We start from the raw sequence: 24,418 nt of genomic DNA on the forward strand, positions 1-24,418 counted from the left end.
GCTCAGAAGCCTCCTCATCTCTGCAAGCTGCTGGGAGCCAATGGGTTAAGCAGAGGTGTGAGGTCAACAAGTGAAGGAGTCATTGAATGACAGAGCAGCAAGATACTTTGAGGTCATTAGACCAAATCATTCATTTTATAGTTGGGGGACACTAAGGCCTAGAGAGGGAATGGGACAGGCCCAAGGTCACACAGTTGGCAAATGGCAAAACCAAAACTGGAACCCGGAGTTTCTGGTTCCTTAGTCAACTAACCTGTGAGGCCATTCAGAATTTTGGATTTTGTTTGAAGGGAAGGAGCTTCTTTTAGGGTCCAGAACCTACTTCTATCTCAGGGAGCAATTCATACTTGTATAACATGGTATCAGTACTTGGAAGGAGTATTAAGTGTTTCAGGGAGTCCAAAGAGTACCTAGCGAGTCCTGGAATGAGCCCTGAAGGCCTGAACCTCCTTCTGACCTACTGGTTTGTGACCTCTGTGTTTTCCAATGCTTATATATATATATGCACAGGATTATTTGGAGTGATACAATGACATTTTGAATCATGATATATATTGAATTCAGTATGTATTAAGAAAGATGTAATTAGTACCGCAAACACTAGTTTCATAGATTTTATGGCTTCAAGTAAGGTTATTGTTTAAAATCAGATTGGCTTAAAGAAAAAAAATAAGTATGAACTATCACTGGATGAAGTGAAGTTGATTCACAAATATGTAAAATACTGTGTTAGTGGATTCTCAGATCATTATAGCATATAGCATATATAGCATATAGCTGTCAAAGGCCCTTCAGCCCATCCTCTTGGGCCTGGGCAGCACTACGTATGTTGAAGTAAGTTGGACATTCCTAAGGTTCTCCTATGAGGACAATGCCAAGGGTTTCCTCTGTCAGTGAGACCACCAGAACAAAAGCAGTAGTATGTCAGAGAAACTGGTTGACTGATCTTAATATGAAGAAGATTACATATGTAAATCATATTCAATTGTCAGCTTTGAGTCAATTTCTTGGCTTTTTCTTCTCTAAAATTTCCCTGATTGGTCCTCTCCTCCACCATATATGTTCTACTCTGGTGGAATTGGTCAGAATGGCATATGAGAACATAAGTTTTAATGTGCTGATGGAACATTGAGGGTCAGAGAGGGGAAGGTTCTTAAGACAATTCAACCATGAGTGGAACAGTCAAGACTGGATGGATCCCAGGCCTCCTGATGTCCAAGCTAATGCTTATTCAATCCCTGCCCCCACATTTCCTGCTCCACAATTGCTTTTCCATTGCCTTTTTCACACATTCCCTCAGTTGTGCCCCCCCACTCCAAATCAGGCAGCCATCTTCACTGAAGCCTTGTCTAGTAAACTCACTTTAGACCTCCTAAACTCATCAAGGGCTCAAGAAGCTGGTAACATTGGTCTCTTCCAAGAAGGTTGTTGGGTGGTTGAGAGACGGGGGTGGGAAGACTTTATTTTTATATCTCTTGAAGTTTGAGACATATCAAGACATATTCCAAAAATAAATGAATAACAAACCAGAGAGTTCTGCTCCTTCCCTGAACTAGATCTTGAAATAATATTTGTTCAGCACTTTAATATCTTAATGTATTATCTTGTATGATGCATACAAGAGCCCCATGCAATAAGCTCCAGTCCCAGTTCAGCTTTGTAGGTGGCAACTTTTTCTGCCTGGCTCCACCCGCTAAAGGGACACTCCTCTTTCCTCAGGAAGCCACAGACCTCTCAGCCATCTGGTGCCTACCCTTCCAGGATTCAGCCCCATTGACTGAGCTTGGCACAGACATTCTAATGAGGCAACTTGGCAGTTTCAAGTGCATTAATCTGAGGGGGTCACTATTTCAGGGTCTGAAGGGTTTCTTTTTAGCCTCTGCAGCTGGTATCTCTGAAATGGAGAAGTCTGTCCTTCTCCCAGTATGGGCAGCCTGCAGATCTTGTACCCCCAGGAGCCTCTTTTGCAAAGCAGGAACTGTGCTCAGCAAGAAGTGCTGGAATGGTTATGGGGGAGGAGGTGGGGAGTGGAAGAGCAGATGTATGCTGTATGCTGATCAACGCAGTGTTCCTACTTCAAAAATAGGTCCCCTCTTGTCTGCTGTCATGGAATGCAAATAAACACTTCGCCCGGCCAACTTTTCTTCCTTTCTAACAGCCCACCCAAGAACTCAAGATCCCGAGGTAAGAAAGTACTTGGGAGGTCACCAGATCCCCTCTCTGTCTTCAGGTAAAACTGCCCAAACTGGTTCCAACTACTTGAAGTGGTCTTCAAGAGCCAGAGATCAGATCATCTCTTCCAATGTCTCCCTAAGACGCCTCACACAGGCCCTTATCATGTCACTTGTTCATTGATTCCTTTCTGTTTCTGTGACCCTCAGCCCATGTTAAATCAAGTCATGAGCTCATCCTGAAGAAAAACTGTAGCCAGTGGGAATGGCTAAGATCAGGCTAGAGCCAAGAGGATAGCCTAAATGACCTCAGCAAAGCTCAGCCGATGCCAGGAGTTCAGACTGGCAGCAAATTCATTCCTGGCCAGTATCCTTCTTTCTCTTCCTCCCCAAACCAGATATCCCCCTCTAGACAATTGTGTCCTCCTCAGTGAAAAAGCTGTGTCCAGAATGCCACTAACTTGCCCACACCCAAGTAGGACACCTGAGGCAGAAGGGAAATATGTAGTCAGGCTCAAAGAAACTTGTTAGAAAAAGGAAGGAATTTTTTCCCCTCAAGGCAATATGTATTCCCTCAGTCCTAAATAACCCCTTTCAGATAAAGCAAGTGTTGGGAATATCACAGACACTGAATCCTAAATATCATGCTTCTTTCCTTTACCTTCCACTTACTTACTCCTTTTACCAACATACCTCCCACCTGTAATTTACTTCCGGTAGAAAGTGGCACCTGAAAACAGGGGAAGCATATTGGATGGCTGCCATTTGCTAATGGTTCTTTAGGGGAATCCTCCCCTGGCTCTCTGACCAGAGAAAACTCTCCATCTGAGAAATAAAGAAGTTCTACATGTTCACTTCATCCCAAAAGGAAAGTCTCGAAGAGGTTAGGAAATGCTCACTGGAGGGAGACAGAGAGGATGTTTCCAGATTTTGCATCTAGCCATTGGTCAGGAACAAGATCAGCCAGCCCATGAAGACAACTGAGAAGCTCAGCCCCACTGTGTGACACTTGTGACCCCACCTCACACGCTTACCGATATTCTTCCTCCTCTGCCACAATGGGAAGCACTGCAAAGGAAACAGAGAAGAAATCAATACTTTGCAGAGACCAAAGCAACGTCAGAACTGGAAGAATCTTTTGAAGTCAACAAGTTCAATCTACTCATTTTACAGAAAGATACACAGAGGCTTACAGAAAAGGAAAATTAAGTACAATAGGAAGCCAAGTAGAGCCTAGAAGCCTGGACTCCTAACTGCCTGATCCATAATACTTTCTTCCACTCCACTGGCTCACTCCTCTGGTTCACTTCACTCTCATGGATTGGGGAGTTTCCTTAACTCAGGAGATTGGAGACAGTCTGCATAGCTCACAGTGCTGTTCCGAGAAGGGACAGTAAGGATTATCAAAGAATCAGCTAACGTTTTCTTGGCACATACCATCCTTGATTAGAAGCAAGATATGTTGGTGGGAAGGGCAGTATTTAGATTTGGAAAGCTCAAGTTCAGGACTACCTTATGTAACATTGAACATACCTTCTCGAGCCTCAGTTTTTATATCCCTAGGACTATGGTAGTAATAATCCCAACCTCACAGGTTTTGTGAGAAATCAACTTACATGAAAGCACTTTTTAAAATGATAAAACACATTATAAATTCATTCATTCAATAAATATTTATAGGGCACCAGTACAATATAGAACACCATGCACTATGCTAAAAGCTGTAGCAGTCATTGAAACAAATAAGGTCCCTATTCTCATGGAGCAGGGACAATGAATAAGTAAACAAATAAATAAGGAAGGAAATTTCAGATATCACTAAGAACCAAGAAGGAGAAACTAAAAAAAAAAAAAAAAACCAGGATGAGATAGGGAATAGTAGGGTAGGAAAAATAGGGATAATTGCTTTAGAAAAGGTGGGCAGGGAGGGTGTCTCAGAGAACCTGAACTTTTTTTTAAGTTTTTATTTCATCCCAGTTAACATATTAGTTTCATGTGTACAATATAGTGATTCATCAATGCCATACATCACTCTGTGCTCATCACAAGTGTACTTCTTAATCCCCATCATCCCTCTATCCCTCTCCCATCTGGTAACCATCAGCTAGCTCTCTATAATTAAGAGTCTGTTTCTTGGTCTCTCTCTCTCTCTCTCTCTCTCTCTCTCTTTTCCCCCTTTACTCATTTGTTTTGTTTCTTAAATTCCACATGAGTAGGGATCCCTGGGTGGCGCAGCGGTTTAGCGCCTGCCTTTGGCCCAGGGCGCGATCCTGGAGACCCGGGATCGAATCCCACGTCGGGCTCCCGGTGCATGGAGCCTGCTTCTCCCTCTGTCTGTGTCTCTGCCTCTCTCTCTCTCTGTGATTATCATAAATAAATTAAAAAAAAAAAAAAAATTTAAAAAAATAAAAAAAAAAAAAAAAAAAAAAAAAAAAAAAAAAAAAAAATTCCACATGAGTAAAATCACATGTTTTTTGTCTTTCTTTGACTGACTTATTTCATTTAGCATAATACTCTCTAGCTCCATCCATGTCATTACAAATGGAAAGACTTCATTTTTATTTATGGCTGAATGTACATACACAATAGAATATATATATTCTACTGTATATACACAATAGAATATACATATATATACACACATATGTATACCATATCTTCTTTATCCATTCATATGTTAATGTATGCTTGGGCTGCTTCCATAATTTGGTTGTTATAAATAATGCTGCTATAAACATAGGGGTATATGTGTCCTTTTGAATTAGTGGTTTTGTATGCTTTTGTAAATACCCAGCAGTAGAATGGCTAGATCATAGGGTAGTTCTATTTTTACTTTTTGAGAAACTTCCTTACTGTTTTCCAGGGTGGCTGTACCAGTTTACATTCCCACCAACAGTGTGTGAGGGTTCCTTTTTCTCCACAACCTCGCCAACACCTGTTGTTTCTTGTGTTGTTCATTTAAGCCATTCTGACAAGTGTGAGGTGATATCTTACTATACTTTTGATTAGCATTTCCCTGATGCTAAGTGATGATGAACATCTTTTCATGTGTCTATTGGCCATCTGGATGTCTTCTTTAGAGAAATGGCTGCTCATGTCTTCTGCTCATATTTTCATTGGAATATTTGGTTTTTGGGAGTTGAGTTTTACAAGTTTTTTTTTTGAGTTTTACAAGTTTTTAAAGTATTTTTTAAACTAACTCTTTATCAGGTATATCATTTACAAATATCTTCCCCCATTCTGCAAGTCACCTTTTAGTTTTGTTGATTGTTTCCTTCACTGTGCGGAAATGTTTTGTCTTGATGAAGTCCCAATAGTATTTTTGCTTTTTCATACCTTGCCTCAGGAGACATATTTTACTAAGTTCCTATGGCTTTGACATCCTATGATGTCAAAGAGGTTACTTCTCGTGCTTTCTTCCAGAATTTTGATGGTTTCAGCTCTCACATTTAGATCTTTAATCCATTCTGAATTTTTTTTTGTATATAGTGTAAGACAGTGTTCTACTTAAATTTTTTTGCATATTGCTCTCCAGCTTTCCAAACACCATTTGTCTAAGAGACTGCCTTTTTTTCCATTGGGTATTCTTTCTTGCTTTGTCAAGGATTAATTGATCATATAGTTGCGGGTTTATTTCTGGGTTTTCTATTTTGTACTACTGATCTATGTGTCTATTTTTGAGCCTGTACTATACAGTTTTGATTACTGCTGCTTTGTAATATAACTTGAAGTCTGAAATTGTGATGCCTCCAGCTGTGCTTTTCCTTTTGAAGATTGCTTTGGCTATTCAGGGTCTTTGTGGTTCCATACAAATTTTAAGATTGTTCTAGCTATGTGAAAAATGCTGGTAGTATTTTGATAGGGATTGCATTAAAATTGTAGATTGATTTGGGCAGTATAGACATTTTAAAAACATTTCTTCTTCCAATCCATGAGCATGGGATGCCTTTCCATGTCTTTATGTCATCTTCAATTTCTTTCGTCAATGTTTTATAGATAACAGAGTACAGATGTTTCACATCTTTAGTTAGATTTATTCCTAGGTATCTTATTATGTTGGGTGCAATTGTACACCGGATTGTTTTACTGATTTCTTCCTCTGCTGCCTCATTATTGGTGTATAGAAAGGCAAAAAATTTCTGTACATTGACTTTGTATCTTGCAACTTTACTGAATTCATGTATCAGCTCTTAGTTTTTGGTGGAGTCTTTCAGGTTTTTCTATGTAGAGTATCATGTCATGTGCAAATAGTGAAAGTTTTACTTCTTCCTTACTGATTTGGATGCCTTTTATTTCATATATGTATATATATGTATATATATATATTATTAAAGTTTGATTTGCCAACATATAGTATAACACTCAGTGTTCATCCCATCAAGTTCCCCCCTCAGTGCCCGTCACCCAGTCACCCCATCTCCCCACCCACCTCCCCTTCCACTACCCCTTGTTTGTTTCCCAGAGTTAGGAGTCTCTCGTGTTTTGTCACCCTCTCTGATCTTTCCAACTCATTTTCTCTCCTTTCCCCTATAATCCCTTTCATTATTTCTTATATTCCCCGTGTGAGTGAAACCAAATAATGATTGTCCTTCTCCGATCGATTTACTTCACTCAGCATAATACCTTCCAGTTCCATCCACACCGCAGCAAATGGTGGGTATTCGTCATTTCTAATGACTGAATAATATCCCATTGTATTTCTTTTTGTTGTCTGATTGCTGTGGTTAGGGCTTCCAGTATTATGTTGAATAAATGTGATGAGACTGGACATCCTTGTCTTATTCCTGACCTTAGGGGAAAAACTTACAGTTTTTGCCCATTAAGGATGATGTTAGCTGTGGATTTTTCATAGATGGCCTTTATTACATTGAAGTATGTTACCTCTAAACCTACTTTGTTGAGGGTTTTTTATCATGCATGGTTGTTGTACTTTGTCAAATGCTCTTTCTGCATCTATTGAAATGATCATATGGTTTTTATCCTTTATTTTATTGATGCAATGTATCACATTTATTGATTTGCAAATATTGAACGACCCTTGCAATCCAGGAATAAATCCCACTTGACTGTGGTGAATGATTTTTTTAATGTACTGTTGAATTTGGTGTACTAGTATTTTATTGAGAATGTTTGCATCCATGTTCATCAGGGATATTGGCCTGTAGTTCTCTTTTTTAGTGGAGTCTTTATCTGGTTTTAGTATGAGGTAATGGAAGAATATGGAAATTTTCCTTCCTTTTCTGTTTTTTGGAACAGTTTCAGAAGAATAGGTATTAACTCTTCTTTAAATATTTGGTAGAATTGGCTTGTGAAGCCATCTGGCCATGGATTTTGATTTGTTGGGCGTAGTTTGACTACAGATTCAATTTCTTTGCTGATTATTAGTCTGTTCAAGTTTTCTATTTCTTCCTGCCTCAGTTTTGGTAATTTATACATTTCTAGGAATTTATCCATTTCTTGTAGGTTTTCCAATTTGTTGCCATATAGTTTTTCATAATATTCTCTTATAATTGTTTGTATTTCCATGGTGTTGATTCTTATTTCTCCTTTCCTGTTTGTGATTTTATTTATTTGAGTCTTTTCTCTTTTTTCCTTTATAAGTCTGGGTAGACATTTTTCAGTTTTACTATTTTTTTTTTATTTTCAGAGAATCAGCTCCTGGTTTCATGGATCTGTTCTACTGTGGGGTTTTTATTTTGTTTTGTTTTGTTTTAGTTTCTATATCATTTATTTCTGCTCTAGCCTTTATTATTTCCTTCCTTCTGCTGGTTTTAGGTTTTGTTTCTTGTTCTTTTTCCAGCTCCTTTAGTTGTAAGCTTAGGTTGTTTATTTGAGGTTTTTCTTGCTTCTCGAGGTAGACCTGCATTGCTATATACTTCCCTCTTAGAACTGCTTTTGCTGCATCCCAAAGGTTTTGGACCATTGTGTTTTTGTTTTCATTTGTTTCCACATACTTTTATATCTTCCTTTATCATTTGGTAGCATGTTATTTAAGCTGCATGTATTTGTGGTCTTTCCAGATACTTTCCTGTGGTTGACTTCTAGTTTCATAGCATTGTGTCAAAAAAGATGCATTCGATGATTGCTTTGTGGACTAATATGTGATCTATTCTGGAGAATGATCATGTGCACTTGAAAAGAATGTGTATTCTTCTGTTTTAGGATGGGATGTTCTGAGTATATCTGTTAAATCCGTCTGTTCCAGTATGTCATTCAGAGCTATTGTTTCCTTATCGATTTTCTGCTTAGATGATCTATCTGTTCATTGATGTAAGTGGGGTGTTCAAGTCCCCTACTATTATTGTATTTTATTGATTAGTACCTTTATGTTTGTTTTTAACTGTTTTATGTATTTTGGTGGTCCTATATTGAGTGCATAAATATTTATAATTGTTATATCTTCTTGTTGGATTGTCTCCTTATTATTATACAGAGGACCTGAACTTTGAACAGAGGACTGCATAAGACAGAGCCAGTAATGTGACAATCTGGGTGCAAAATATTCCAGGCAGAGGCTGAAGAGAGAGGCAAGGGCTTTAAAGGCCAGGGGGATAATGTGGACTTTGATTTAAATTACATTAGGAAGCCATTGGAGGGTGTAGAGAAGAATGACAATATCTGATTTTCACCTTTAAAAAATCACTCTCTGGTTGCTATGTGGGGAATGAATTGTGGAGCTAGAGTGGAAGCAGGGAGACCTTTTAGGAGGCTTTTGCAGTAGTTCAGGAAGGCAATGTCAAGATGTTAATTTGAAAGTTAGGAAGAAAAGAAAGAAGGGTTTTTCTTATGCAACCAATCAAAATCTTATTGAGAAAGGAGTTGCCATAGTATTTGTCATCTTTCTTATCCCCTGGAAATGATTGCTACACCAGGTGCAAACATTTGACTACAATGATTTCTAGTCTTAGGGGATTAGTTTCAGCCTTAGATCACTTTAAAATGATAAAGTTCAGCTCCACCCTGGTAGACTACAAGACAATCTGGTGAATCTTCAACCCACAATTGGCCACAGGAGAGAGGAGGGGTGGGAGGTGTTCCCCTGAGTGTTCATTTACAAGGACCTTGAGGGATGCTAGTATGAGAGAGATGGCAAATCATAGAATGAGATAGTTTACATTCTATCTACATAGAATGAGATAGTTGACACCTATCTACACCTATAAAAGAGGAGAAAGTCTAATCAAGAGCAATACAGAATTCCTCTATAAGCTACAAAGGGGCCTGTGATTAAGCAAGTCAATAAAATTCTCAGTGGTGGACAAGAGAGGAGTAAAAGAAAAGGATAAGGGAGTAGGACAGAGGGTGGAAGCAGTCCCCTGTGAGGTCCTAAATGTGACCATTCTGGGAAATTAGGAGATGAACTGATGTGTGGAACAGACTGTTACTCTGCTATTCTATTCACATTAAATTCCCTCTTCTCCCACTCTATCCTCCAACCCATCGTGGGTATAACAGAATTAAAGATAGTTCAGGAGCTAATTAGTCTTTAATTTTACATAGGGATTTACAGGTTACAAATAAGTGACCTTGTTTGTCAGACGCATTCCACATGGTAGGTTTTTTTGTTTTGTTTTGTTTTATCCTCATGTAGCACATGAGGAAAATGAGGTCCAGAGAAGTGAAATGACTTACCCAAGGTCATACAGCTAGAAAATGTCAGAACCAAATTTATACTTTGGGCCTATGGAGCTCCCAATTTTATTGCATCCTATTCTTTCTTCCTGGGGTCCAGGATAACTTTGGCTGGGCCAGAACTATAAGTCCCATTCCACTTTGGACCCTGATCTTCATAGCTGAGAACCTTACAGGGAAAAGTGAGATATAAACTTCTACATTAGAGAGCTCTGCTTCAGAGTGGAGGCTCCTTTTGTTTCCTGTTGTAGAATATATTCCTCACACTTGGGAGTATTCTGAACCCAGGAGTCCAGCAGTTACAAAGACGGCCACAAAGGACCAGGATTAGTGGTGACAGTCTTCCCATCATTTGTTCATTCATTCATTCATTCATTCACTCCCTACAAGCCTCCTCAGGGCCAACCTTGTCCTAAGTACTCAGGGATTCAAACAAATCAGACACATTCCCTGCCCTTGAATAATTCACAGCCAAGTGGGTGGGAGGGGAAACCATGAGTACAAATCATCACAATTCCATGTAAGTGCTATTGGAAAGTATAAAACCCTGTGGAACTGAGCAAATGGAGTAATTAGTTGCTGGGAGTGCAGATGCATTGTCATGAGGGCCTTTATGAATGAAGCAGCATTTGGAACAGGTCTTAAAGGATGAATAGTTTTCATAAGGCAGACAAGAAGGCAAAGAGCATGGCAGGTAGAGAGAAGAGCATAGAAAAGGGCAAGGAGGTATAAAAGCGTGTGGTTTGTGGAAGTGCATAGTCTGGCTGAAGAGTAGGGTAAGAAATGAGTCTGGAACAGGGAGTAGGGGCCAGATTACAAAAGACCTTGTAGGTCATGTTAAGGAACTTGGACTTTATCCTGAGCCCAGTGGGGAGCCATTGAAGGAGCTTAAACAGAAGCCTACCATAGGTCAGATTTATATTTCAAAATATTATTATGTCTATTGAGTGAAAAATAGATTGGGAATGGGACTGGGGGAGGTTGGATAAAACTAGACACAGGCCAGATTGGAGCATTGGCCTTTGGGACAGAAAAGGAGAGGACCGATATATGCACTATTTACGTGGTAAAACCAAAGTCAGCAATAGGATTGTGAGAGCCTAAAAAAGAAGTCAAGGATGAATCCAGTTTCTGGACTATGCAACCAGGTGGGTAATAGGGCTAGCAACTGAGGCCAGGAATGGAGAAAAAGGCATGGTTGGGGTGAGGGGGGAGGGGAATCTTCCTTTTGTCATGAATCACGGTTTTGAACCTGTTGGATTTGAGGAGTCTGTGGAGAATCCACTTGGAGCTGTCCAGAAGGCACTGTGGTAGACTTACAGATGTAAAATCACACAGAAACAGATATGGTCCCTGCACTTGAGGAACTTGCAGTCTAGTGGGCAATAGAGTAGCCCACATAAAAAGACAAATCAGGAGTTTTTGAGAGAAACAGGGGATCATGTTGAAAGTGTGAAAAAGAGAGAACAGGAGCTAAAAAGGGGATGGAAGCAGAAAGCTGGTTGCCGTGTGAGAAGGTAGGAAGTCTGAGCAGGGTGGTTTGGAGACCAGCTGCAAAGGCTTCTGACAGAGCTTGTCCTGACCCGAGGAGTCCTCAGCCATAATTGGTTAGGACAGACCTCACTCTCTATAGCAACTTCTCTGCTGGGCCGGCAAGTACTATGACCAGCCCTTTGCCCTGCTATCTCAGGGCAAGCCTGGAGACTTTTCAAACTTTCTTTGCCTGGTTTCTCTGCTTGCCCTCATCCCCTGGCCTGCCCTGTGCCACAGACCTAGGCCTAGAGCCAGTCATAAGAGCACGTTCTTCACATTCCAGCCTCCCCCAGCCCTATCAGCTAGGCCACACAGAGCCATATTCATAGCATGACCCTCTCAGCCTCCAGAGTGGGCATTCACCACCTCCACACCCAGCCCCAGCTGGTGATTTGCCAACACATAATGAGGCCACTGTGGGAAGCAGGCTCTTCTGATTCCTCAAGAGCTGACTTCTCTTCATCTTAGGGTTTCTCTGCTGGGATGGGGTACACTGGGTCTGGCCACTAGTATGTGCATGAGTATGCATATATGTCCTATACACTCAGCTAACTTCCTCTAGTCTAGGTGTAGAATATGTACTGTGTGGGGCTGGACACAGAGGTAGGTAAGAAGACACAGGCTAGGTCTTTACAGGAGCTCACAGTCCAGTATGGAGACATATGGTATATGAAGGGCATTGTGTGGGCTGAGTCTGGAATCATCCTGCCACCAGGTTCTAAATTGGAGCACTGGTGTTATGATGCCACTTTTAAACCCCATTCCAGAGGACTGGGAACATGTGCTCATGTTCAGGGTGTGAAATCTCAGGGAATGCTACAGGCCTGAGGGATGTCAATCTCTTTCCTGGAAAGGGGAAAGGAGACCTGATTTGAGTAAGACTGACCAGCACAGGCATTCTGGGCTTGACCATGTGCCTTTGACCAATTCTTTGCTGGTCCTCCAATTCTTTGTTGCCTATAATGATAGGCAAGTCCTTGACAATTCTCATTGTCCCATCACAGGGAAGGGGGTAAGGGACAATCCAAGCAGTGAAAGGGCAATGAAAGACATGACTTCATTCCTCAAAAGGCTGTCCCAGACTCTGGGCTGACCCTGGGCTAGCAGATTGGTGCCCTGTTTCCAGCAGCTACTGTATTATATATCATATTCTTCTCCCAAGATCCAAGGGTGACCCAGCCCAAGACAGAGGAGAGTCCAGGGAAAATTAGCCCACAGTACTTTCCAGGGCCTCAAGCCCCATTACCCAAGTGCAGGGCTTCCTTTCTTCTGCCCCTTGGCAACTTTGGCCTTGGAACTGCCAGTTGAACTGGACTTCAAGGTCCCTTGTTGCAGCAGCAGCAGCTTGAGGGGTGGGCCAGAGAGGTGGGGTCAAGGAGCTCCACTCCTTTAAACCTCTGTGAACCCCACCCCCCATCCCAGCACAGGCCATTTGAGCTGCTGCTCCCTGTTATTATTCCTAGTGACTTGGAAATGCAGGCCTGGCCCTGGCTCCCAGAGCTTGCCAAGCCTCCAGCTGTTTTCAGGTCCTACTGGACCTCCCAGTAGGGAGGACCAACCTCCAGGGCAGGCTCATTTTCCTGAGCCTGAGTTCCCTTCCCCTTCCCCAGGGACCTTGCATAGAAATCACTGACATTCGGGGAGCAGTTTTTTCCCACTTTGCTTGGAGGTTCAAAGAAATATATATGAAATATAATGAGAGTGGCAGAGCTGGAAAGACTCTCAGAGATAAACCAGTCTAAAATAGTCACTTTATAGATAGAGAAACTGAGCGGAGATTACATAAACATAGTATATAAAACACGGACTTTGGACCTGGATTACGTGAGTTTAAAATCCCAATAATAGCTGTGTGACCCTGGGTAAGTTTCCTAACTTTTTTTCTCTGTTTCCATAAAATGAGGATGATGGCAATAATAGCCTTGCAGTTACTGTGATGATAAACTGAGTTAATATATGTGAAGGGCATGGAACAGTGTCTACCACATAATGTGTACTCTATAAATGTTAGCTAATACTAGTTTTAACTTTCTGCAGTACTTTGGAGGGAAAACAAACCTGGCATTTGCCAATCTGCAAACTTTTCCAGTTACTTCTGCCTTCACCAGCCATATTGTCAGATATGTCTTCCACCCCCCCCCCAGCAGCCCGCACTCACACTCCTTTCAGTGCCAATGAAACTAAAGGTAAAGTAAAAATTAATGTCCAAGATATAAGTCAGAGTCAAAGCTTTGCTTCCTACTCCCCATCTCACCTCCCCAGTGCCCATCTCCATCTCTCCTAGTTCCCAGGACAAATACTGTTCAGTCTCTTGATGACTTGATCAAATAGCACCAATTGTGCTGAAATGGGGCAACTGGGAAAAAGAGACACAATGGTTAGGAGTTCAGATCAGGTAATTCTGGAGGTCTCCATTTTCACCTTCATGCTGGGCCCACTGTTAAGATTGTTCTGGCAATGCTGTTGCAGGAAGTACTGGGAACTCCAATTTAGCCATTCTCTTACCTTGAAGACTAAGTGAGATTGCCATGCACTGATGCTAGATAGATAAAATTTGTTAAGCTCCATTCCCTGGCATTTTCTGGACTGAATCAGTCATATACACCAACGGAGCACTTGGGGGTGAGTATGAAAATCTGTCATTTTAAATCCACAAGACAGTAAGTTCCATGAGGTTAGAGACCTGCAGCTATTTTGTTAACCATTACCCATCTCCTCAGAGCCTGACACAGCATCTGGCACATAGTTAGCCCTGAATAAATATTGCTTGGTAATGAGTGAAGGAATGAATTCCTCAAGGCTATTCCCAGTTTAAGGAAACCTCCCATTTTCTTCAAGATAATAATAAATGAACATGTCAACAGGCCTTGCCATCCTTGTTTCATGTGATCCTCATTGCAACCTTGGGAGGTAGGAATTATAATTTTTCCCAGTGTATAAATAATAAAAATGGTTAATGCTCACTAACTATGTGCCTGGTGCTTTTCTAAGTGCTTGATACCTGGTAATTCAGGTCTCATATGAAGTGAGTACTATTATTAGCTCCATTTTACAGAGCAGGAAACTAAAGCTCAAAGGGGTGAAGTAATTTTCTCAAGGTCACACAGCTAGCAAGTTGTGGCTCAGAGAGTGAACAGCTCGACTTCATGTTTTGTTACTTTGGACACCCTGTTTTTTTTTTCACTGCATCAAGAGTACCCTTGGCAAAGTCGAACTCCCACATACAAATTTGCAAGTCTCTCATTTTGACCTCTGCTCCTATAAGCATTTGCACTCCATTTCTAGATCCAAGGCAAGTCCCCTGGCTCCGTGCCTCCTCTTTCTTCTGTCTCCAACCTTACTCCCCCTTGAAGAAGACTCCTTACTCTTTTTCTCCATAGATCATCTCATCAGATTCTGATCCAACTGCATATCTATCATATGTTAGGTTTTTATATACATCATTTCATTGGAAACTCCATTAAGTCTTATCCACTGAGGAGAGGTGGCTTGCCCAAGACCACTCAGCTTAAATGTGGCAGAGGTGGGCGTTAAATCCAAGCCAGTTTGACTCCATGCCCGGTGTTCTTCCTGCCACACCAAGCTGCCTTCTGTTCTGAGCCAGGAAATTCCTCCCAGGAAAGTTCCTAGATCACCCAGAAACCAACTCACGCTCTCTTTAAGTCCCATGTGTGTCAATAACATTAGCACACCTATTCTTTTACTTCAACACATTGACCAGAACCTCACAAGTATGTGACATATGTCAGCATCTAGGCAACTTACAATTAGCCACACAGAGACAATCCATAGTGTGCATTTTTCACCCATGTCAGGAGTCACTACCCGACACTCAAGTCAATTAAGCTATGGAAATGCAAAGAGAGGTCCTAAGGGTGAAGACTACTTCAGTGGGATATAAGATCTTGTCCTATCCTCACTAAGTGGTTTTCCCATGACCTGGGAGTATGTAGTAATTCCTTTCTTTGGATCCAGTGATTGAGAGGTAACTGTAGGTATAAGTCTCAGATGTATAGGTATACACCTTCCACTTACACACACACACACACATACACACACACACACACACATATTGGTTAAGGGACCTGTGGCAGTGTCCTCAGATGAAACAGGCTATTTGACGGGTAGCTGGGTGTACAGTCAGTTAAGCATCTGACTCTTGGTTTCTGCTCAGGTCATGATTTCAAAGTTGTGAGATTGAGCCCCGCACTGGGCTCCATGCTCAGTGAGGAGTCTTTCTAGGACTCTGTTTCCCTCTGCCCCGCTTTCCCCCCTCAAATAAATAAATAAGTCTTAGAAAAAAAAAGAAACAGGATATTTGAGGTCATGAGCTTTACATCATTAGAAGTATGCAACAATGTCTGACCCTCCTTTTGACAAGATGTGATAGGACTCCTACATGGAATGTAAGAATGGCATCCAGAAGCATTTAAGAGTTTCTATAAATTCATATGCTATCCTGAATTCTCTACAATTCCTCCTGCCCCTCCCACAATGAATGCCTACTGTATGTGGCAAATTGGTCTTGCTTGGGACAATAAGGGCAAAGGCCTGGAAAAGTAGATACATCTTGGAAGCTGGGAATACAGCTGCTAAATCACCCAGTTACTGTCACACTTTCACCCCATATCCTGCCAGACTGATTCTGGACAAAAACTAGGAAGTGGTGAGCTGGCCAGGGGACAGAAAGAGCCCCAGGTATGAAGAAACACACATGAGTATGTGTGCTCACATGACTGTATATATGTACATAAATATGAAGGGGCAGAGGGAGTGTGAAGCACACACCCATATGAACAGGCGCCAAGGAGCCAGGTATAAGAACTGCCACATGCAAGTCCCATGCACATTGTGGCAGTGCATCCATAGGAGAGGGTGTTTGAGAATATATCCTCGAGTGAACTCAGGAAAGCCCTTGATCTCCTATATACGAGTAAGTGTGAGAGTACAGTGACTGGGGACAAGTGTCATGTCCCTTGTTGGACCATGACTGGATGGCTAAACTCTCTGAGGCTTTCCAGTTTACAAAGGACTTTTCTGTCCATAATTTGCTTTGCCTCCCATAGAAGCTTTGCAAGTAGGTGAGACAGGGATATTGCCATGTGTGCTTATTGTGCATGTATATGTGACATGTGTGTAAAAGTCCCACTTAGTATTGCCGTTAGATTCTACCACAGACAAATTGTGTTTGGATTTTGCCACAGGGGGAGGAAAGAGATTATGGTCTATGTAATAGACCTGGCTGTGTTCTGACTGCCCCCCTGTGACCTTGGGCACATCTCTTTCCATCTTTGTGCCTCATCCACAGTTTAGAAGGAGGGAAGGGAGAGGAACAGATGACCTCTATAGACCTTTCCATCTCTGATTATTGTATGACTATTTACCTGTTATAAGAGAAAATAATTGAGAGACAGCAGGGAGTATTTACCCTCTCAAAGTCACCTAGAGGTCATGGCTGAGATGGAGCTCCAGCCAGATTCTCCACCTCCCAGGTCAGTGCCCTCCAGAAATAGATATGTCCACCTGATACAAAGTGAGTTACATGAGAGAGGATCCAAATTCTGGTCACTTGTTATGTGCATAACACCATGTTAGGTGCTGGAAAGGAGCAAAAGGACACATCAAAGAAAGAGTCCTGTGTGCATGCATGTGTGAGTGTGAGGCTGGAGTGGGGACTGGACTCATATGCATCCTCGATTGTGCTGAGAGGCCATTGATACCTTTCAGGCCCCTGCTGGTCTCCAGGGAAGACACATCAGACACATATGGAACTATTTATACTGGGTTCATCTCACATCCAAACGTCTTATCCCTTGGCTGCCCCTAACCCCAGTGCTGCTCAAGCAGTCCTGGGCCCTGGCCTGGTGTCTTGCTACCTTCCCAGTATCTCTGGCTTCTGAGGTGGCACCCTTCAGCTCCCAAATGGGCTGCTTCTGGTCCTAAACTCAGGCAGGGCCAGAGTAGAGTGCTGAAGGTAATATGCCTAAGGAGCAGATAAGACCTGAGATCATGGGGATCCCTGGGTGGCTCAGTGGTTTAGTGCCTGCCTTTGGCCCAGGGCATGATCCTGGAATCCCGGGATTGAGTCCCACGTCGGGCTCCCTGCATGGAGCCTGTTTCTCCCTCTGCCTGTGTCTCTGCCTCTCTCTCTCTCTCTCTCTCTCTCTCTCTCTGTCTGTCTGTCTCTAATGAATGAATAAATAAGATCTTTAAAAAAAGACCTGAGATCTTAACCCTGGAGTTTCCAAATATAGAATAACCCTTGTTTTTTGCCTTGGTGCCCCCCCGGCATGCAGTTTGGAAATCTGCTTTCAACGAGTCATGTGTTGACCACCTACTCTATGCTGAACACCTTAAAGACACAACCGCTCCAAAGTCTCATAGCATCTCTGTGAGGCAGGCACTGATTAGTATCATTTTTTAGATAAGAAAACTGAGGCTCAGAAAGGACTTGCTCAAAGGCAGCTAGTGTGTGTGTGTGTGTGTGTGTGTGTGTGTGTGTGTGTGTATCAGGTTGGGGGGGTTGGAATTCAAACCTAAGTTTCTCTGCTTCCCCTCCCCTCATATATCTTTAGCTGTTAGAGAGCACTATATGGTATAGGATGGTAGGGGGCTTGGTGTCTCCATTAGGACCACAAGAAGGTTGAATGAGGTGATCTAAAAGATCCCTTTCAGCTATGGCAGACTACTACAGCCATGCCTCTCTCTGCAGTCAGCTCTCCCACAATCAGGCAATTGCTCATAAGGGGGCCTGGCTCAGAATGGGAAGGTGGCTTAGAGAAGCCCATGCCCTTAACTGGGCTTAGAAGCCCAGAAGACCTGCCTCTCTGACCAGGATCTCAAAGCAGTAGCATTGCAAAAGTAGCATGTATGTGGGTCTGGCAGGCTGCCTCTTAGCCCTGAGATACAACCATGTGTTGATTCATATCTGCCATAGCCCTGTGTGTGGGCATGCATGCATATCTACCTTTGTGCCATGTGAGTGTTTTTGTATGTCTACATGACTTTGTCTATGTGCCTAGGTCTCCGTGTGTCTGCATGCTTATGCATGGGAAGGTATTGATTTGTGTACATGTGTGCCTATCTCTGTATGTGCATTCAGGCATATGTGTGTGAGTTTACATGATTGTAGATGTGCACTCTCTGTGCGTGTGTGCATTTGCATGTGTTTATTTTGATATGGATGTGTGTGCACACTTGAATGGTGTGTCTATGCATGAGTGTGTAACTATAACATATATATGTGTACATCCTATGTTTGTGGACATGCAGGAGTGGATGCGTATGTGTGTGTGTGCTAGTGTCTGGGACTGGGATAGAGGTCTCCAAGTCTTTTAGGGGGCTCTCCTGCCCCAACAATTTCTAAGAGACTGACATGGGCAGAGAGTTTGCTGGGAGTCTGAGACTGAGGTAATGAGCACAAAGTGATATAAATCCCTGCCAATCACCCAGATTGGTTAACCAGAGAGTAGAGGACAGTGGTGCCAATCAGGCGTCAAGTCTCACAGACATTTTTGCTTCTCCTCTGCCTTGCCTTTATCATTAGATCCATTTTTTATCATCTCCTTGCCACCTAGCCTCATTGCCATCGCTGCCATCTTCTTGGCCTCTGCATCACCACTTGGGCCCTTCTAAACATGAGTGGAAGGGCTGCTGGAGTGCATTTCTTAAAAGTGTCCATTGAATTATATCCCTACTTTACTGAAATCCTCCTGATCCCCTAAAACAACAGTCTCTGGACTTTGGAATATCATAGGTGAGAAAGACAATTTAGAAAGAAAGAAAAGAAAAAAAGAAAGAAAGAAAGAAAGAAAGAAAGAAAGAAAGAAAGAAAGAGTAAGAACTGCAAACTTTTTATATCTGAGGACAGATATTTTTAAAATTTTTCACTCTTGAACCCCACCCCATTGGAAGGACGTAATAATCTCCAAATAAATAATAGTCTTCTGAGTTGAATTAATTTAGCTTTCTGAAAATTGTACTACATCACTCTCACTTTTCTCCCATTTGACTGCAGATGGGTGAAAATCACATTTAGGACTCCCACTAGGTAAAGACCACAGCCCCAGGCATCAATTCTAAACCCTATGGGAGGCAGCCCCATTCCACTTATCTAGTTTTTCTCCCCTCAGACCCTGTCCTTGAGACACCCTACAAAACCAGCCCTCCCCCAACTCGCCACCATTTGAATGCCTCCAGACTCTTGCTCACAAAATTCCCTCTGCCAGGCATGCCTGGAATGCCCTTCCCCCAATTTAGGACTGACAAAGTCTTCTCTTCCTTCAAGCCTCAGGCTCAGCCCAAATGTGACCTCCTGTGAAACTTTTCCAAGTCCCTTCTGGTGGAAGTGATTTTTCTTTCCAAGGGTCTCAGCCTTTCCTTTGTCCTATTTTACAGTCAGGCTACTTATTTAAAATTTTCCCTACTGAATTAAATTGTGTGACATCACATAGTGTCAAGAGAAGTAGGGACTTTAGGAGTTCAGACCCCAACTCTGTCAGGCATATCTGAATGACCTTCCCAAATCTTTTACAGTGTTCCTTCACCATCTATAAAAACAGGAAAACAATGGGTTTTGGTAAAGATTACCACCACAGTTAATGAATTGAAAGTGCCTATGTCCAGTACATGGCAGATACCAAATAACCATCAGTTCCTGGGATCTTGAGAGCAGAAACTATGCCCTCCATATCCTTGTGGGTCCTGTTGTGCTCATGTATTCTCCATGTCCAGGATATAGTAGGCACTCAACAAAAATTTGCTGACTGTTGGGCAGCCCCGGTGGCCCAGCGGTTTAGCACCGCCTTGAGCCCAGGACGTGATCCTGGAGACCTGGGATCAAGTCCCACGTTGGGCTCCCTGTGTGGAGCCTGCTTCTCCCTCTGCCTGTGTCTCTGCCTCTCTCTCTCTCTCTTTCTCTCATGAATAAATAAATAAATAAAAATCTTTAAAAACATTTACTGACTGTCTAGCATATATAGTAGGTTCTTGATAAAGACCTGTCACTTTTTTTTACCACCTCTTTGAGGACAGAAGCCATGCCCCTTTTTGTCTTCATGTAACTCCTATGGTGCCTAGCACAGAGCTTGATATATGTTGACAGAAATTAGTAAGAGTAATCATAATAATAGTTACTGCCTCTCATATGGATGCTATATCTATCTATCTATATATATGCAAGGCATCATGCTAAGAGCTTTACACACATCTCTTTTATTTGCAAACACACGGTATATAAATAATAATACCAACTTCATCACCTTATAGAGATTGGTACCACTATTGTTTTCATTTTAAAGCTGAGGAAACCGAGGATCAAAGGAATTAAGTATCTTGCTTTTGTGGCAAGGCCTGGGAAGCAATAGACTTTTATGATACTCAGCTAGCCTACTTAATTTTATGGGAAAGCAGTATACATTTACAGAGCTGGTTAAGTGACAAAAGCAAGACTTGAATCCAATTCTTTCTAGCTCCAAAGTAGTCTCAGAAGCCCATCTGCCTTCCAGCTGGCACACAGTGGTTCCCCAGCTGCCTTCTTCCCCTCTGAGCAGTGGAGTGGGCTGGGTCTGGGCAGCCACTTACCTTTACTTTCCTGAAGCAAGCCCAGAAAACATCCAGCAGAGGCATGGTGGAGAAGTGCAGGGAGCTGGAGAGTCCAGCAGAGTTCTGCTGGGCACAGGCCTCCTTCTCTCTAGGGACTAGACTAGAGGGGATGCAGGCCTCTGTGAGAATCAGCCCTGGCCCTGTGCTCCATCAGCCATCCTAGCGAGGAGAAGAGAGACACAGAGCAGTGGTTGGCCTGAGTTCAGCTTGCCTCCTCTTCAGGCGCCTCCCAGAGGGCCCTAGGGAGGGAAGTGGGGAGGGAGGGAGGGAGAGAGAGGCTAGCTAAGGAGGAGGGACCAGGAGGCGGGTCACTGATTCAAACTCGGCACCGTTAAGCAATTGGCTGGGAGTGGAGAGCAATGACAGTTGAAATTCCTTGAACATTACAGTTCCCAAGCTTGGAGTGTCCAGCCTGCCGGCTGGCTCACCAATCAGTCTGCCACCTGCACGCTGGCATGCATGCCTTCTTGCCTCCTGCTGAATGACACACTAGCGATCCATGGAGGCCTCTGGGTATAATCAAGACCACACAGGGGCTGTGGAAAGAGTGCCAGGAAAAGAGCCCAGGAGGAGAACATTCAACCCAGGCAGGACCTAGGCAAGTGTGAAGGCAATTGGCGGAAGCAGAAAAGCTATGAGCCTGGGAAACTTTCTTAGACATGAGACTCTAGGCCCTTGATCACTGGGTCACTCTCCAACTCCACTTTAAAGCTAAGAATAGTGAATCACTCTGGCACCCTGGGGAGGCATTTTCCTTTCTGGACCTCTGTTTTCCTTTCTGTGCAATGAAAGGCAGGGTCACAGGTGTCTAAGTCTCAAGTATTTTGTATGACTCCTATTAGGGGTTAAGTACAGGACAAGTCTAGATGAAACTACATTCTGAACAACAATTACAGCTCCTTTCAGAATTTCTGTGCTGCCGGTAACAAGTCAGGTGATGTTCCAAGGAGAATCTGAGCCCACAAAGGCCATTTCATTGATATGCCTCAAAGCATCATAGCTCTCTTCCATCTCAAATAACCCGGGTGTGTGCCCTTTTCTGACATCTGAGGAGATGATGTTTTCCTCCTTTATCTACTCCCATGCTCAGAAACCTCCAGATCTAGAAGTTTAGCCTGGAATCTGAGCTTGAACCTCCTGGAAACACTGAAGGCAGTTCTTTCAGGAAAAATAAAGTTAGCACTAGGCAGTTCTAGAGGTTTTATGGGCAGGAAGCTCTTAAGAAGCAGTGATTCTTCCCTCCCCCAAGCCTCAGCAGGCCGGGTGCTGTGGCTGGCAGCCAGAAGACTCCTAGGAACCCCATGGCAAAAGGCCAGGCGTGAGTCTCTGGGGGCATGTGTCATCACAAGGCCGAGAATAACGTACTCCCCTTGGCCTCACTTCCTGTTCAGAGACCCCAGCTGGGGTCTTTGAGGACTTTCCTCATTGGTGATTTGATCCAGAGGTTTGTCCCAAGAGTCTGCAAGAATCTTTCCACCCCTGCTTACAACTTATTCTGTGGCCCTGTTTTGCCATTTGTCTCCTGGGGAGGTTATGATAACTGACCTCTCATTTTCTCTCTAGCCTGGACCTCTGGGTTGCCTCAGATGTCTGTTCTGTTTGGCCCTGTTAGGATGATGATCAGCCCTAGACAAGACAAGGCTCCTTCCCACTCACCTCCAATGGACAGTCTTGTAAGGGTAGCTCCCTGCTACCAGGCAGAGTAGCGTTCTCTCCTTGGAATATATGCCCTCTTCCCCCACAGCCAGAGACCTAATGTTGGAGAACTATGAATCAACTGTTGGATAGGCTGTATGGCAGGAGAACAGACCTCCTAGGATGGCCACATGGCCTCTTGCTTCCTAGAGTCCATCTCCTTCTTTGGATTTAGGCCACTGGGAGGAGGTGGCTTTGGACATTCGCTCTGGAGGCAATACACTGACCTGAGAGACCAGGAGAATGGTTGCAGTTCTGGGCTTCTCATACCAGTTTAGCTTTGAGGATATTAGAAAACAGTGTTAAGCCCATGAACTCTGGAGGTAGACCGCCTGGATTCAGAACCTAGCTTTGTTACTTTCTAACTGGGTAACCTTGGGCTTGCTATGGCCTTAGTTTCCCCATCTGTAAAATGGGGAATAATAATAGCACCTACATAGTTGGGAGGTTTAAATTAATTAAGTTAAAGCATTTAGTATACATTTAGTATAGTGCCTGGCATAAGGTAAATTCTCAGTAGATGTTATCTGTTATTATTGAAGAAGCTAAGGCTTTGGGACCAGACAGACCTAGATTTGAATGCTGGTTCTGTTACCTTCTAGCAGTGCTCTCTTAGGAAGCATATTTCATTTATCCAAGCCTGATGCCTCATGTGTAAGCTGTGGATTAACTGTTTACGTAAGAGGGCTACTGCTGGGAGTCACTGAGATAAAAAAAAATCCATTTATACTTAGCAGGCTCAGCACATAGTAAATGTTCAATAGATATTAGTTCCCTTGCTCTTTCATCCTGTCCTGGATGTTCCTGACTCTCCCTGCTTCTGGTAAAGCAGAAGGAGTATTGATTTGGCATCATCCAGCCCTGAGTTCAGATCCAAGCCCAGCTGCTTTTTGGCTGTGTACCCACCTATAGCAAGTCACTTTATCTCTAGGACCCTGTTTCCCTGGCTGGAACATGAGGATGAGGATAGAGATATTGAATCAGCTCCCAGCCTTGTCATTAAGGAAGGAGGGACATGAAGAACCTGACACGAAGTGGGTTCTGCCACTTAGCATGAATCTTCACGGGAACCCGGGTGGCTCAGTGGTTGACGATCTGCCTTTGGCTCAGGTCGTGATCCCAGGGTCCTGGGTTCGAGTCCCACATCAGGCCCCCCACAGGGAGCCTGCTTCTCCCTCTGCCTGTGTCTCTGCCTCTCTCTGTGTGTCTGTCATGAATAAATAAAATATTTTTTAAAAAATAACATGAATTGCAAGAAATTTTAAGGGGGACTCTTAAAATTCCTCTTTAAGAAGAAGTTCAGGGGAACAATCCACAAAAACAAGGACTAAATAGATATCATGATGACACTAAACTCATATCTGTCAATAGTAACTCTGAATGTGAACGGGCTTAATGACCCCATCAAAAGGCACAGAGTTTCAGACTGGATAAAAAAGTAGGACTCATCTATTTGCTGTCTACAAGAGACTCATTTTAGACAGAAGGACACCTACAACCTGAACATAAAAGGGCGGAGAACCATTTACCATTCAAATGGTTCTCAAAATATACCCTAAAAACTATAGAACACTTCTGAAAGAAATTGAGGAAGACACAAAGAGATGGAAAAATATTCCATGCTCATGGATTGGCAGAATTAATATTGTGAAAATGTCAATGTTACCCAGGGCAATTTACATGTATAATGCAATCCCTATCAAAATACCATGGACTTTCTTCAGAGACTTAGAACAAATTATTTTAAGATTTGTGTGGAATCAGAAAAGACCCCAAACAGCCAG

The 24,418-nt window shown here is 42.8% G+C and overlaps 1 protein-coding gene across 1 annotated transcript in view; it reads right to left on the minus strand.

The window, feature by feature from the left end:
- STARD8 (StAR related lipid transfer domain containing 8) overlaps positions 1-20,982 on the minus strand; it is a 96,735-nt gene extending 75,753 nt beyond the window's left edge. The window contains exons 1-2 of the mRNA XM_055338841.1: positions 20,919-20,982; positions 3,206-3,239 (exon numbers count right to left, since the gene is read on the minus strand). Of these exons, the coding sequence (XP_055194816.1) occupies positions 3,206-3,239; positions 20,919-20,963 (79 nt within the window). The 5' untranslated portion in view covers positions 20,964-20,982. The remainder of the gene's footprint in view (positions 1-3,205; positions 3,240-20,918) is intronic.
- Positions 20,983-24,418: the final 3,436 nt, after the last annotated feature.

This window comes from Nyctereutes procyonoides, unplaced genomic scaffold (assembly GCF_905146905.1).
Source record: "Nyctereutes procyonoides isolate TBG_1078 unplaced genomic scaffold, NYPRO_anot_genome, whole genome shotgun sequence".
Lineage (NCBI taxonomy): Eukaryota > Metazoa > Chordata > Mammalia > Carnivora > Canidae > Nyctereutes > Nyctereutes procyonoides.